Here is a 17,286-nt window from a genome sequence, read left to right as displayed (position 1 = left end):
AGTGATTGGCAAGGTGTTGTGTCTCTGTGTTACTTGGGAGGCTTTTTAAATAACTTAGAGATGCAAGATTCAAATAACAGAAGAAACTACTTATTGATGCCTTCCACCATCTCAGGAAACAGTTTACACGTACTCTATACATATACATACGCCCCACAGTGGTTGACTACAGTTACTACAGTGAGAAGGGTGAATTCTTACACAGTTACATTATCCTGACTATATAACTCAGGGAGTAGGTGGAGCCGGTCTCCCAGGTTATCTTCCTGCAGGTACAGTGAGTTGTCCCTTGCAGTAGGCAGACAGAAATGCAGACAGTCCAGTGGTTGTATCACTACATTCACCCCCTTCTTAAAATGAGTGGGAAACCGTGTCCACCACCATCTTCATGCCGAGTGTCCGCTAGATACAGAGTAGTTGGGAGAGAAAAACATATTTACAGATTTACATATTCAGGCAACCTGATGGTTATGGTTGCCTTTGGGACTGTCACAGGACAGGCTCCTGGTCAATGGTCGGTGAGGTCAGGGCCGCCTGAAGGTTGGCTTGGCCAGGAGTGTTTGGGGCAGGGTGGTGCATGGCAGTGAGGGGGTGTAAGTCTGAGTTGGGCCTGCAGCCAGCAGAATCCTGTGGTTGATAGTGGGCAGGGGGAGGATATTGGTTCCAGGAGGGTTCTAGAGATGCCAGGGGTGCCTGGAATGGAGGGGCTGGGCTCCTGTCAGTGCCAGGTCCCAAGTCGAGGCGGTACACCACGTAGGTGTAATGTGGGTTGGCGTGGAGGAGATGCACCTGCTTTACCAGGGGTTTGGATGTGTGAGTCCTCATGTATTTACTGAGGAGGACTGGTCCCGAAGACATCAGCCATGCCGGAAGTGAGACTCGTCGCCGATTTCTTTGGGAAGGAAAAGAGACGTTCTTGTGGGGTCTGGATGGTAGCCATACATAAGAGTGACCATATGGTGTGGAGCACCTTGAGAAAGGCTTCCTGCCAGTAGTTGGTGGACCATCCTTTCGACCTAAGGGCCATTCTCACTTTCAACCTGTCTGTTACCCCTGGGATTGTAGCCAGTCCAGATGCAATGCCTTGCATTGCCAGGTACTAGTGCAGATCCTCACTCTTGAAGCTAGACCTCTGGTCACCATGAATGAATGCCAGGTATCCACACATAGTAAAAATCTGCACCAGAGCCTTGATAACGGAGGTGGTGGAGATATTGGGGCAAGGGATGCTGAATGGAAAAAGGCAGTATTCATCTATAACTGAGAGGAAATAGACGTTTTTTGTTTGTGGAAGGCAGTGGTCCCTTAAAGTCTATGCTGAGTTGCTTGAAAGGCCAAATGGCCTTTATTACACAAGTCTGTGCTGGATGGAAGAAGCATGGTTTGCACTCTGCATAGACCTGCAGGACTCAGTCATGGTCTGGACTTCCTGGACCGTGAAGGATAGATTCTGGGATTTCACAAAATGGTACAGATGCATGATGCCCATGTGACAAAGGGTGTCGTGCAGCACCTAAAGTTGGTTGGACTGTGCACTGGCGCAGGTCCAGGGCAGGGCATCATGGGAGTAATTGAGTTTCCCTGGCCTCTATTGAATGTCGTAGCTGATTGTGGCCAGCTTGACTCTCCAGTGCAAGATCTTGTCGTTTTTGATCTTGCTTCTATGGGTGGTGCTGTTAATGAATGCCACTGCGCACTGGTCTGTGAGGAGGGTGAACCTCATGCCTGCCAGGTAGTGACACCACAATCACCTGGGCCTCCTTTTTAATGGAGGAGTGCCAACCTTTGAGTTGTGAAAGGTTGGGGAGAAAAGGCCATGGGTCTGCCCCCTTGGTTTGCGGTGGAGGTCAAAGGCATTGCACTCCACCTGCACTGGGGGGTTTTTGTCTATGGCATACATTGTGGTGTTGGCAATATTCTTTTTGATGCAGGTGAAGGCTGCTTGTGCTCAGAAGGAAAAAGTGGTGGCATGGGGCAGTGGGCGGACCTTATCTGAGAACCGGGGGACACACTGGGAATAGGAAGAAAAGAGCCCCAGCACCTGCGCAGGGCTTTGAGCATGTGGGAAAGGGGAAGTTCCATCAGAGAGCACATACATTTGGGGTCAGGTCCGATGACATCATGTTCCACGATGGTGAGGCAGGTGGTGCTGAACACGCACTTCTCCCCATTGTAGGTGAGATTTAATGCCTCTTCCATCCAGAGGAACTTCTCCATCTTGGTCCTGCTGGTTGTGGCTGCAGATGGTGTGGTCCAGGTATGTAAATGTTGCTCTTAGAGTATGTCAGTCAACCATACAATCCATCTCCCTCTGGAACATGGAGACTCCATTTGTGACCCCAAAAGGGACCCAACAGAAGTGATAAAGGTGTCTGACAGCCACAAAGGCCATATAGGGCTTATCCTGGGCATGGATGGGGAGCTGATGATAGGCAGAAAGTGGAGAGTGGGGAAAATGTGCCTGGTGGTAGAATCATATGCTAGGAAGCAGGAATTGCAGAGGATAATTTGTTGGATAAGGAGACTGGGGGGGGGGGGGGGGGGATCGGAGGACCTTGTATCTAGGGGCAGAGAGGGCCAGGGAAGATGTCCGGGAAATAGAGGAGATGCCGGTAAGGAATGATGTGATGGTCCCTCTCCGTCTCCCTTCCCTCTCCATTCAGAGTGCTACTCCCCCATCCCTTCTCACTTATCAGCTTTTTTTTCTCTCCTCTCCCACCCATGACTTCTTGGTTGCTGGCCTGTGCTCCTCCTCCTGCCCCTTCTTCCCTCCTCTCCCCACATTTTTATTCAGGCGCCTGTCTGCTTTTTTGCTCATACTGAAACTTTGATTGCCTGTTTTTATGTTGCTTGACCTGCTGAGTTTCTCTACCACTTTTGTGTATTAAAATATACTTTTAAAATCTGTCTTGAAAATGATTTTAAAGGTCTGCGCAGTGGACTAATAAAACAGCTAAAGCTTTTTGTTAAATCAATTAACTTTTTGTTTCTGTTTTCAAATGGCTGACTATGTTTTTACACTGAATTAAAGAAAAACTATTTTTAGTCTCATTCCTTTGGTACTGACAGATGCTAACATATTTAGCTTAAACTGCCATGCAGGAAATCAGTATTATTTCAATGAAATCTTGGCCACATTTGTTGGCTGAAATGCTAATATTTAACTTGGTAATCTAGAAGTGCACAATTTTCAAATACAAAAAATGTGTCTGAAATTTGTCTGAAAAAAACACCATTTCCTTATACTTTTCTGTCACGTGGAATGACATTTTAAATTCATATCAAAGCTTTATGTGGTTGGTATTTATTTTTTAACATGAATCCAACATTTACTTCATGGTTTCATGATTCAGTACTTCTATTTTATAACAAGCAAAATAAACATGTTCTTTTTAGAATCTGTAAAAATGTACAATCTCCTGTTGATAATGTCATCTGTATTTCCAGTTTTTAACAAGAAAGCAATAATTTAAAACTTCTACCAATAATGAGTTAGCCACACCCAGACTTCTGTGAATCTGGCTTTATAATGCATGCAGCAACAATCTTGACCTCAGTCAGAGCTTGATCTCGAGAAAAAGGATATTAACCATAACAGCTGGGTTTTAAAATGCTGCATCCGTGGTTTAAAGAAAATGTTTAGGAGCATAAGATTTGACAATATGGCTCTAATTTGTCTGAATTTATTAAGAACGGAGATGCTGCTGTGACCAATATATCAGATGGTTTGTTCTGTTTGGCACAGAAAGTGGAAATTAATAAAGAGTATGGGAGGAACTTTGTTGTAAATGTAGAGATATATATCAGCCAAAGTAGCCTATCTGCCATATCTTTACAACAGATCATAGTTAATGGTAAAATATTCATGACACATGAATAGGCAGGGGATAAAGATTTTGAGCAGGTAGATCTAATTAGTTTAATTTGGCATCATGGCATGACAAAATAAATGGAATTACATTGTTTAAAGGTCTTTGAATTCTCATCTTCAACATGATATGCAGCAATTTATCAGTACTATTTTAGTTTTTTACTGTACATACATTCCTGAAGGGATTCACCATTAAAAAAAATACTTTTAAAAATTCTGCTAATGCATTTACATCCACTGGCCTTTACATTATCTTCAACTTCTCAGCTGGTTCTACTGGACAAGTCATTTCATTGCAGAAAGAAAATACAGTGGAAAGCAGCCTCATGATTGGCTTGAAGAAACAATACATATATTTGTAAGGAAAGCATAGTAGAGGATGATGAAGTCAGAGCCCTCTTCCAGAGGTAGATTTTTAGAAGTTCCTGGATTTTAAAACAATGAAAAGAGAATTTCAGAGTTTAGGCAGTAGATTGTTGAAGATAAGGTTACAGTAGACAAGGTTAACAATTGTGGAGAGACTACAAGGGCCAAAGCTAAAGTGAGATAGACATCTCATAAAGTTTCAGACTGAAGTTTAGAAAGAGAGGAGAGGGATAGGTGAGTCCACTGAGAAATTTGAAAATGAATATTGTAGTCTTTAGCCTTGTGCTGGTGAATCAGACGGCAGAGCTTCTCAGAGTAATGTGTCTTTGTGCAAGATGATATGTGAATTCAGGTTCATAGAAGAGAAAAACAGGAAGTTGCAAAACCAGTCCAGGAGAAGAATGGAATTGCTCATGGTGCAAATGTTGGCATTGGCATAGATATCTCAAAAATAGAAAGAATTTCTCACAAAAGAGAGTAAAATGTACTGAAAGACATGAATACACATTCATGATAGAATACATGGAATGTTTACACAGATTTTGACCCATGTGGTCAGTGCTGGTGTTTATTTTCCATCTTTCCCCACCCACTCTTCATTTTATGAGCTGATCAACAGAACTTTCCATCCCTTCTTCTGCATTTCTTTATTTTCCCATTTCCCTTAAATATGCCTGTGATTTTAAGTTCATCTCTTCTTTATGTACAAAAACAAAGGCGAGAAATCAGACTGCTCAAACTACAGGGGAATCACGTTGCTCTCCATTGCAGGCAAAATCTTCGCTAGGATTCTACTAAATAGAATAATACCTAGTGTCGCCGAGAATATTCTCCCAGAATCACAGTGCGGCTTTCGCGCAAACAGAGGAACTACTGACATGGTCTTTGCCCTCAGACAGCTCCAAGAAAAATGCAGAGAACAAAACAAAGGACTCTACATCACCTTTGTTGACCTCACCAAAGCCTTCGACACCGTGAGCAGGAAAGGGCTTTGGCAAATACTAGAGCGCATCGGATGTCCCCCAAAGTTCCTCAACATGATTATCCAACTGCACGAAAACCAACAAGGTCGGGTCAGATACAGCAATGAGCTCTCTGAACCCTTCTCCATTAACAATGGCGTGAAGCAAGGCTGTGTTCTCGCACCAACCCTCTTTTCAATCTTCTTCAGCATGATGCTGAACCAAGCCATGAAAGACCCCAACAATGAAGACGCTGTTTACATCCGGTACCGCACGGATGGCAGTCTCTTCAATCTGAGGCGCCTGCAAGCTCACACCAAGACACAAGAGAAACTTGTGCGTGAACTACTCTTTGCAGACGATGCCGCTTTAGTTGCCCATTCCAGAGCCAGCTCTTCAGCGCTTGACGTCCTGCTTTGCGGAAACTGCCAAAATGTTTGGCCTGGAAGTCAGCCTGAAGAAAACTGAGGTCCTCCATCAGCCAGCTCCCCACCATGATTACCAGCCCCCCCACATCTCCATCGGGCACACAAAACTCAAAACGGTCAACCAGTTTACCTATCTCGGCTGCACCATTTCATCAGATGCAAGGATCGACAATGAGATAGACAACAGACTCGCCAAGGCAAATAGCGCCTTTGGAAGACTACACAAAAGAGTCTGGAAAAACAACCAACTGAAAAACCTCACAAAGATAAGCGTATACAGAGCCGTTGTCATACCCACACTCCTGTTCGGCTCCGAATCATGGGTCCTCTACCGGCACCACCTACGGCTCCTAGAACGCTTCCACCAGCGTTGTCTCCGCTCCATCCTCAACATCCATTGGAGCGCTTACATCCCTAACGTCGAAGTACTCGAGATGGCAGAGGTCGACAGCATCGAGTCCACGCTGCTGAAGATCCAGCTGCGCTGGATGGGTCACGTCTCCAGAATGGAGGACCATCGCCTTCCCAAGATCGTGTTATATGGCGAGCTCTCCACTGGCCACCGTGACAGAGGTGCACCAAAGAAAAGGTACAAGGACTGCCTAAAGAAATCTCTTGGTGCCTGCCACATTGACCACCGCCAGTGGGCTGATATCGCCTCAAACCGTGCATCTTGGCGCCTCACAGTTTGGCGGGCAGCAACCTCCTTTGAAGAAGACCGCAGAGCCTACCTCACTGACAAAAGGCAAAGGAGGAAAAACCCAACACCCAACCCCAACCCACCAATTTTCCCCTGCAACCGCTGCAATCGTGTCTGCCTGTCCCGCATCGGACTTGTCAGCCACAAACGAGCCTGCAGCTGACGTGGACTTTTTACCCCCTCCATAAATCTTCGTCCGCGAAGCCAAGCCAAAGAAGAATATGATCTTTCTACTGAATGTTTTATCAAATTTAATTCTAATCATCTAATATTGATAAAATATTTTAATTTCACTGATAAATGGAAATATATATCATGCCTTTAATAATATTCATTAACTCCATCACCCATTTCTACTCTATGTAAGAGACTCCAGGCTCTTAGTTTTCATTTCTAATCAACATTGTCCTAAAATATCCTGTTAATAACAAATTAACAATGGTTTTTTTTTTAATCAGTATCCCAGCACATCTGACATGTAAAATCAATATTGGTGTTATAAGATGAAAAAAATATAAAATCCTGACTATTCACACATCAGGCTATCATTGCAAAATGTTGATTAACACCTACTAAATTTATTCAACGGTGAATGACATTCATGTAGACTTTAGAAAGGGAAAACCAGACGTGTACGATCCAGTGATCATTGAGGAATCAGAGGTAGAGAGGGTGCACAAATTTAAATTTCTGGAGTCAATATCTCAGAGGGCCTTTCCTGGACCCAACACATTAATGTTATCATGAAGGGTGCAAGTCAGCACCTCTCCTTCCTCAGGAGTTTGCGGAAGTTTGGTAAGACATCAAAAACTTGGCAAACTTCTACAGATATATAGTAGAAATTATGCTGACCATCTGCATCACAGTCTGGTATGGGGACACCAGTACCCCGAGTGTAAAGACCTGTAAAAGGTAATGGACACAGTCCTGGATATCACAGGCAAAATGGTTACGACCCCAAAGGACCCCAAACACCAGCAGCAATAGATATGCACCACAAAATAAAAGTAGTTTTTAATTATAATTGAAGAAAACAGAATTAAACTATAACTTATTACTTAACCTACCTAACTTAACCCCCCTCTAATACTAAGCACAGGTTTGTGTAATGTATATTTAAGATTAGAAAAGTTCTTTGGATCACAGTCACTGGTTGCAGGTAATTCTTGTACTATGCACAGAAGTTAGCATTAATGAAGTTCCCAGTCCTGCTCCCCTGACCTGGAACATATGCAATCAAGTGCGCCTCCCCCCCACCCCAATTTTACCTGCCAAGGGAGTTCACTGCCATCATCCTGGTCATAGTGTACATTCCACACCAGGCTTATGCCAGGCTAGCACAGGAGGGACTGAGCACTCTGATTAGCATCCATAAGACAGCACATCCCGATGCCTTCCCAATCATTGTAGGGGACTTCAATCAGGCCAACCTGAAGGAGATTCCAACAAAATACCACCAACACACCACATGCAAGACCAGAGGAGCCAACACACTCAACCTTGGCTACACCACCATGAAGATTGCCTACCGAGCTATACCATGACTACACTTTGTCAAGTCTCATCACTTGGCTGTACTTCTGGCATACAAGCAGAGACTGAGGACCATAGCACCAATAGTGAAAATTATGAAAGTATGGTCTAGGGAGGCAGTGGAGCAACTGCAGGACTGCCTTGAGTTGGTGGATGAGAACATATTCAAGAGTTCATCCTTAAACTTGAATGAATATGCAACAGGCGTCACCAACTTCAACAAGACTTGTATGGACAATTGTGTGCCCACATAGAGGGTGTTCTCCAACCAGAAGCCTTGGATAAATCAGACGATTCACAACCTGTTGGGGGCAATATCAAGTTTGTTTAAGGCTGGGGATCCAGATCTCCACAAGCAGTCCAGAGAGCAAGAAGGCTATCTCTGAAACAACATGGCAATTCCGAAGGAAGCTAGAGATAGAGACAGATATATGCCAGCTATGGCAGGGAGTGAAGACCATTACAGCCTACAAAATGAGGGTGAACACCATAGATGGATGTGATGCTTCACTGCTCAATGAGCTGAACACCTTCTATGCCCATTTTGAGATGGAAACCCACCAGTGCCTATGAGGATCCCTGCAAAGGCTGAGGAACCTATTATATCTGTCTCTGAGGCCAACATAAGAGCATCGTTCATGAGGGTGAAACCATGCAAGGTGTCAGAACCTGATGGTGTACTGACATGGTACTGAAAATCTGTGCCAACCAACCATCCGGAGTATTCACAGACATTTTCAACATCTCATTTCTGTGGTCAGAAGTTCCCAGCTGTTTCAAAAGGGCATCATTCAACCTGGTGCCCAAGGAGAGCAGAGTGAGCTGCCTCAATGACTATCTTTCTGTAGCACTAACATCTACTGTGATGAGAGGTTGGTCATAGCCAGAATTATCATGTACCCAAGCAGTGGTCTAGGCCAACTACAATTTGCCTATCATCATATTCACTCCAGAACAGATGCACTATCACTGGCTCTCCACTACACTCTGGATCACCTCAAAAACAACAACTCATACATATGGTTGCTCTTTCTAGACTACAGCTCAGCTTTCAACACCATTATTTCCCCAGTGCTTGTCAAGAAGCTCCAAAGCCTGGGCCTCTGCACCCTCTTCTGCAACTGGATCCTTGACTTCCTCAGCAGAAGACCACAGTCAGTATGAATTGGAAACAATATCCTCAGGATTTGTATTTATCCCACTGGTCTACTCTTTATACTCCTATGTCTGTGTGGCCAGCAGGATTCCAATGCCATCTACAAATATGCCGATGATACCACAGTTGTCGGCAGAATCACAAACAGCAATGAGGAAATGTACAGGAGGGAGATGGACCAGCAACTTTGCCCTCAATGTTTACAAAATGAAGGAGATGATTGTGGATTCCAGGAGGAAGTCAGGAGAGCAAGATCCAGTCCTTATTGAGGGCTCAGTAGTGGAGAGGGTCAAAAACTTCAAATTCCTGGGTGTCAACATCTCCGAAGATCTGTCCTGGAGTCTCCATGTTGATGCAATTACAAAGAATGCTCACCAGCCGCTATACTTGGTGAGGTGTTTGAGGAGATTTGCCATGCCACTGAAGACTCTCAAAAACTTCTATAGGTGTTCTGTGGAGAGCATTCTGGCTGGTTGCATCCATGTCTGGTATGGAAATGTCAATGCTTAGGACAAGAAAAAAAATCTAGATGGTTGTTAACTTGGCCTGCGACATCACAGGCACCAGGCCACTCCATTGAGGACATCTCCAAGTGGCTGTGTCTTAAAAAAGCAGCCTCTATCCTCAAGCACCCTCACCACCCAGGCCATGCCCTCTTCACTCTGCTATCATCAGAAAAAATGTACAGGAACCTAAAGACAAGCACTCAGCGGCACAAGGACAGCTTTTTCTCATTGCCATCAGATTCCTGTATGTTCAATAAACCAAAGATGCTGCCTTACTTTGACTTTTCTTGCACTATTTTTTTTATTTACTTTTTTGTAAGGTGGTTTATGTGAATGTTTGCACTGAACAATGAATTTCTTAACTTGTGATTCTGATTTTGTGGAAATGCAGCAGTGCAATTTGGGGAACAAAAAAGAGGGCAGTAATCTGCAATTTTTGATGAGGGTGGTCAAAATCTATTGGAGTCCTCACCATATCGGTGGATTGTATAGGAGTGCCCATTGTGGGTTTCCCAATTCCAGTTGGAAGTAGATAATGGAGGATGCAGGTTATATAGAAATTCAAAAAGGTCCAATGATGGTTGGACCTCAGGGGAGGGAAAGTAAATATATTGAGAAAAGGTGGTGATATTTTACAGTGTAAAATTGTGTTCATTTTGGAACTCAAACTTTACTCCTCCTGGTCAGGAATATTGCCATAAAGACTTGCACATCTTGGATACAGCTCCTCACCATCTTTCAAATGTTGTGTTAAAATGTAGACAGGCATTCAATTATAGTAGTAAATCGCAAAATCACTTTCAAAGCAGATAAATCACCTTTGTTTTGTCCCTTTATTAAATTTAGAATACAGTGGATTTGTAGTTCAATTTCTGCTCCTATATTTGCATAACTTGTGACTCATTTCAAACCTGCAATTTTCTGAATGTATCCGCTCATTTTGGAGAGTTAAGATTCAACCCAGAAACAGATTTTGAGTTATATAATCGTTCCTCGTTTCATAAAACATTCAGATTTGGATTCAAAATCCCCTCCTGTGAAATTGTTAATATCAATAAATTTCTTACAATATTGCCAAATAAAAATTAATTGAATATATTGATGTGTGATGCATAAATATAATTAGTAGAACTATTATTACTTTACAAAGTGAAAAATATATGAATCTTAATAAAGCAGTCATTTCTAATTGGCATCAAAAGCAAGATAAATTTGCTGAAGAGTGTAACAGTATTTTTTGCTATTAACTTTTCCATTTCTGAATCTTAAACAGAGGCATCCTTACAAATGGTAATTACGAGATCGCAAGAGGTTCATGGAAACTGACTTGATTCTGATTGGTGCCCCATTTAGTTTCCATGTCTCCCAGCGAATATAGGAAATAAATGATTTTTCTGTCACAAAGTGAGCTTCATTCAAGTTGGCCAGGCCACACTGGTTGAACCACCAGCCAGTGTTATTGTGGTGAACACTGCAGCTGTCAACCAAATGTCCTTGTATATTACATTGCGGATTACAACCATCATTGTCACGGTCAAAAGTACTGAAGGGCATTCCATTCTCATCATCCTGTGTTCCAGAACCTCGAAATGCATCTCCTGCATAACATTAAAATATATCATTAGCGTTCTACAAGGTTGAAACTTTGGTGTAAAAATTTAACTATTTTTAGACTTGTACCATAAATATTAACGATTAAATATTAGTTCTAAAATAACAGTATTTTGATATGTGCTTGTTAATATTGATTACCATTTATAAATATGCACTTTAGCTTAGTAAGTAAATTAATATATTATAAATAAAAGTGGTAACATAGATATATTAGAAATGGCATTTATTTAAAATTTGTCTGCATAGATTTGTGACTCTGTCCTAAGTAAACACCACTCTACATGGTGAAGTGCCAGTTGATGAAGTAGACAAAGACAATGTGGCCAAACAATAATCATGGCTTTTATTAGCAGAAACTAATGGTACCATAATGAAAGACAATAGATGCATATACAGTTATATCCAAGGGGAGTGTCGTTAACAGTAGAGATAATGGTCAGTCAATGTTAATACAGCAAGACTCGCCAGAGGGGAGACGGGCAGCTTGGCAGACATTCACCACAGTCTTCCACCGGCAGAAGAAGGGTTAAAATCAAAAGGACAGCTGCTAGGAAAGACTGAGGCAAGCAATACATTGATAACATATTTGGCCTTGAGATACTCTAACAGCCAAAATACACCAGTATCTAGCAAGCAATCAAAATATAATGAGATGTTTTATGAATAGGTCAGCCTATCAGGTTGTTTACAAATTCTGCTGCTTTGTCTCAAAACAGATGGCTCCTTTGCAAACTTGGGAACTGGTACAGGTCCTGGGTCTGTAGTGTGGGAAGGACTGGCTTCTGGACCCGCTCCAGAATCGCCAGCGTGAGACAGTGGAGCCTCAGCATGGCCATCTGAAAGCTTACTAGGGGGTCACAGGCTGGTGGGGGGGTGGGGGGGGGTGAGTCCAAACTCTCAGGCTCACTCTGAGTAGGGGTGCAAGGAAGGGGCAAACCAGGTGAGGCCAGATCTCTTAGGGGTACAGTGTCAGTATTCCCGTCTGGGAATTTAACATGAGCGTAGTTGGGGTTAGTATGCAGTAGCTGAACTGGTTGGACTAGGGGATCTGTTTTACATGCCCGAGTGTGGCTCTTCAGCAGCACGGTTCCAGGCTCAGATAAACAGGCTGGCCAGTCCATCACAGTTCCTGATTTCCTAGGAAATGCAAATATACATTCATGAGGTGTTTGATTTGTTGCAGTACACAATAAAGACCGAATAGAATGTAGTGCCTCAGGCAGCACCTCCTGCCACCAGGAAACAGGGTAACCATGTGTTTTTAAAGCAAGATTAACAGTATTCCAGACTGTAGCATTAGCCCTTTCAACCTGCCCATTGCCCTGCGGGTTGTAGCTCTTGGCAGGGCTGGTGGCAATCCCCTTTCTTAGCAGGGCTTGCCACAGTTCAGCGCTCATGAATGCTGAGCCTCTATCGGTATGAATGTAATTGGGAAAACCAAAAATGCTAAGTGACTTAATGACAGACACTGACGAGGTGTCAGGGCAGGGTATCGCAAAGGGAAACCTGGAATATTCGTCATTTACAGTAAGGAACTATACATTTTTGTTGTTGGAAGGTAACGGCCCTTTAAAATCTAAACTAATCCTCTCAAAAGGTCGGGTTGCCTTGATGAGAGTGATCTCTGGAGCTTTGAAGTATTGCAGTTTGCATTCTGTGCAAACAGGACAGCTTTTAGTCAGTTTCCTAACTTCTTCCAGAGAATAAGGAAGGTTGATAGCCCTTATGTAGTGGAAGAATCTCATGACTCCTGGGTGGTACAGTCTGCTGTGGATCTTATTTAGCCCTTCCCGCTGAGCACCAGCAGCAGATCATGACAATGTGTCAGAGGTATCATTTAACCTGCGCGGTCTGTACTGGATCTCATAATTATAAGTTGAGAGATCTATTCACCAGCGTGCCATCTTATCGTTCTTGATTTTACTTTTGTGTTTAGTACTGAACATGCAGGCTACAGATTTCAGATCAGTGACAAGAGTAAATTTTCTGCCGGCTGGAAAGTGTCTCCAGTAGTGAACAGCTTCAATAATAGCCTGGGCTTCTTTTTCAATGGCAGGATGTTTAAGTTCAGGTCTGCATAATGTGCGGGAGAAGAATACCACAGGTCTGCCCTTTTAATTAAGGGTTCCTGCCAAGGCACAATCTGAGGCATCAGTTTCAACTTGGAATGGGACATCCTCGTCAATGGACAAGAGTGCAGCTTTGGCAATATCAGTTTTAATTCTCTTGAAAACCTTCAAGGCCATTGGAGAGAGAGGAAAAGATTTAGTGTCAAACAGAGGGTATGCCTTTGTGGCGTAGTCCCAAACCCATTTGAAGTAGTAGGAAAATAATCCCATACACCTTTTAAGGGCTTTTGCTGAGTTTGGGGGTGGTAACTTAAGGGGGGGCCATTCTTTCGCGGTCGGGGCTGATTTCACTCTTGCAGACAATGTAGCCCAGAATGGGTAGCTCTGTCGCATTGAACACACCATTATTGACTCCAAAAAGTACACTTTTAAACTGGTATAACCCCCCATCAGCCTCAAAGGCAGTATAGGGTTGTTTTTTTTTAATGGGGATTTGGTGGTAAGCTGCTTTGAGGTCGATAGTGGAGTACACTTTGTATTGCGCTATCTGATTAATCATTTCCTTGATGCGTGGCAGGGGGTAGGCATCCAGGTTAGTGTAATGGTTGATTGTCTGGCTGTAGTCAATAGCCACTTGTTTCTTAGTGTGATTTTTCATAACTACCACCTGGGCTTGCCACGGACTCTTGCTGTGTTCAATTACTCCCTCTTTAAGCAATCTCTGGGTCTCAGCTTTGATAAACTCATGATTCTGTTTGCTGCAAGAACAGCTCTTAGTGGGCAATTGGCTGACACTCAGGGGATAAATCACTGAAAATGGAGGGAGCTTTGATCTTTAATGTGGACAGAACGCAGTAACTATCATGGGGGATGGTAAGTGTGGGTAGTGGCCCACCGAAATTTAACACTACACTCTTCATCTGGGATTGAATATCTAACCCCAGTACCACAGGCGTGCAAAGCTCTGGCATAATAAAGAGCCACACATCAGTCAGGCAATATCCCTGCAAATTTAAAGTAACTTTACACTTGTCCTGTACAGGTTTTGTAATTTCACTACCAGCCATCTTTCGGTTCACTGGATATCTCCGCAAATTTAAGGCTCTGGCAAGTCTCTCGAGGATGTAGCTGTCAGCACTCCCCGAGTCTATTAGACAATTAAGAGTCTCACCATTCACCTCCCCCTTCATAGTCGACCGTTCCCGTCCGTAACATTCCCCAAGCTTTGGAGTCAATTCAGCTATCACAGGGGATCTCACCTCGCCATTATTGAAGTCGATTCAGCCTGCTTGTCTGAAGATCCCCCCTTTTCACAGTTGTCTTCTATTCCTGCAGCTCCAGGATGCATTTTCTTGGTGTTTCTCTTCTTCTCAGTGGGAGTACTTTTTGCCTTACACGCTTTAGCAAAGTGGCCGAGTATCCCACAATAGCTGCAGGTAGCAAATCGAGCCAGGCACTTCTGTCTGGGGTGCCAGCTCTTATCACAGAAATAGCATTTTTCAGGAGTTCACCTTTTTTTTTCCTTTGGGGTTCCAGCACTCCTGGATATTTTCTTTTTGGTTTCTAGCATTTCACTGGACTGCATGGCACTTCTCAGTGTTTTGGCTAGAGTGACTGCCCGATCGTAGGTTAAGGGCTCCTTCTCCAGCAGTCTCTGTCGGATGTAACTGGAGTCAATCCTGTTGACTAAAGCATCCAGCTTCAAGGCATTGCGGTGTTGTTGCACATTGACTGCCCTGACAACATATTAATTTACCATCGAGTCGAGAGCCAGTGCATAGGCAGCATAACTTTCCCCAGGTTTCTGGTGTCTAGTCAGCAACTGGTGTCGAACAAGCACCACATTCCATGGCACTGTATAGTAGCCAGTCAGATGTTCCCAGGCTATAGTCAGAGTGATAGCTCCTTGCGTTACAGCGAAAGGGACCTCACCCAGCAGAAAGTTCAGGTGGCCCCACTGTATCGCCTCATTGACCATGTTGTTTCAAGCCATGTAGTAATCGAAACAAGCAATCCAGTGGTTGAAAATTTCTCTGACCCTCAGGGCAGACTGGTCGATTATCAGCCGCTCTGGCTTGAGTGCTGCATCCATTTTTGCTAATAAAATTGAAGTTCCAGTTGATGAAGAAGACAAAGACGATGTGGTCAAACAATAATCATGGCTTTTATTAGCAGAAACTCATGGTACAATAATGAAAGACAATAGATGCATATATAGTTATATCCAAGGGGAGTGTCCTTAACAGTCGAGATAATGCACAGCCAATGTTAGTACTGCAAGGCTCGCCAGACAGGCAGCTTGGCAGACATTCACCGCATATGGTCTCTATTACTGATTGAACAAGAAACTATCAGTAAGCATTTCAGTTTTGTTAGTTGTTTGATGTATTATTTTCCTCAAATTGCTATATTTTATAATGAAAAGCAACCTCAAACGTATCTTTTGAACATCAGCACATTAATCTTCCCATCACCAAACCACCCATTTTGTATACTAGGGGTAATATCCCTGATAAAAGTGTACAAGAAGACACAACAGAAGTTGGCCTCGTCAGCAACAATGAGGAGTCACACTACAGTGTCGAGGTGGAAAATATCATAAAATGGTGTAAGAATAACAAACTGAGTCTCAATGTGGACAAGACAAAGGAATTTGGGACTCCAGGAATGACAACCCTTCATTACACATCAATATTTATGTAGTAGAGAGAGTGGAGAGTTCCTTGGACCCTCAACATCCCCTCACATGACTGGAAAGTGCAACAGTGACTGCATTTCCTGAGAAGACTGAAGTGGGCAAAGCTACCTGCACCATTATGTCAGCCTTCTATAGGAGCCCTATCAAGAGTGTCCTGGCCAGCTGCATCACAGTGTGATATGGTTACTGGAGAGAAATGGATCGGAGATCAATCCGCAGGACCATAAGAGTGGCATAAGAATAGAGTCTCACTCTTCCCAACCCTTCTCACTGTTATCCATGAGATCGTTGTCTGAAGAAGGCATGCAAATCATTGAGGATCCCTTCCACTCTGCACCAGTATCACTAGGCTGGGGAACAACTTCTTCACCGGGCAGTGAGAATGCTGAACGACCAAAGGAACTGATCACACTAACGATCCAAGACTTTCATATTCATGGAACAATATTTAATTATTTATTTGCATATATGAATTCTTGTCCTGCATATGTATTGTTTGTCTGTATGTGTGTTATGTCTAGTTGTATGTCTGTGTGTTTTGCACCGAGGACCAGAGAACACTGTTTTGTCAGGTTGTACTTGTACAATCAGATAACAATAAACTTGACTTAAAGCACATAAATCCACAATATCTGATCAAGAATAGATGTAGTATAAGGAACATAAGGAATAAGAAATACAGGGTTAATTTTCACATTTAACAGAAATTTGAGCTGGATCAAGGATGGGAGTGGTATGGAGGGCAATGGTTTAGGTGCAGGTTAGTGGAACTAGGTAGAATAATAGAAGGACCTATTTTCTGTGCTGTAATGATCTAATAGGAAAAACATTAGGCCATCTGAACTGTTGAACCAATATTATATTGTATATAACTAATGGAGTCTAACTAATATTAACCAATATTGTTTCCAAAGAATTTACATCTTGATTAAGAATTAACAATCAATATCCTTTCTCATTATCATAATCATTCAGAATTTCAATACATTATACTGTTTACTCATATTAAAAACTGATTACATTCCCAAATGAATCCATTTGCTGAATAAAACAGCTGTGATGCTTCACTACCCGATGAATGCCATGAACCTATATAAGCATAATTTTGTAATAAATTTAACAAATTCAAGAGTGGATCTGAAACAAATCGTGCTGCTCAAAGCAGGATACCCATGAGGCATTGCAGATCTTCTGTAGCAGAAAATTGTAGTCTGCAACAATCTGTAATTTCATTGGCTGGCATAATCCTACTTTGCTTATCACTATCAAATCCACAAATTTATCCTGCTTTATTGGAAAATGTGGAATCACCACACTTACATAAAATGGGTTGCCAATTTTTAGGTGTCAGAATATAAAACTAAAAGTTTACAAAACAGCAAG

General features: G+C 42.8%; 1 protein-coding gene across 1 annotated transcript in view; it reads right to left on the bottom strand.

Moving 5' to 3' along the window:
- Nucleotides 1-10,744: 10,744 nt before the first annotated feature.
- The window catches only part of angptl5 (angiopoietin-like 5), a 50,330-nt gene continuing 43,788 nt past the window's right edge, over nt 10,745-17,286 (bottom strand). Inside the window, exon 8 of the mRNA XM_069892484.1 lies at nt 10,745-11,120. Coding sequence (XP_069748585.1) covers nt 10,804-11,120 — 317 coding nt within the window. The 3' untranslated portion in view covers nt 10,745-10,803. The remainder of the gene's footprint in view (nt 11,121-17,286) is intronic.

This window comes from Narcine bancroftii, chromosome 7 (genome assembly GCF_036971445.1).
Source record: "Narcine bancroftii isolate sNarBan1 chromosome 7, sNarBan1.hap1, whole genome shotgun sequence".
Classification (NCBI taxonomy): Eukaryota; Metazoa; Chordata; class Chondrichthyes; order Torpediniformes; family Narcinidae; genus Narcine; species Narcine bancroftii.
Note: the sequence above shows the minus strand (reverse complement) of the source record. Positions and strands in the feature narration are given on the sequence as shown.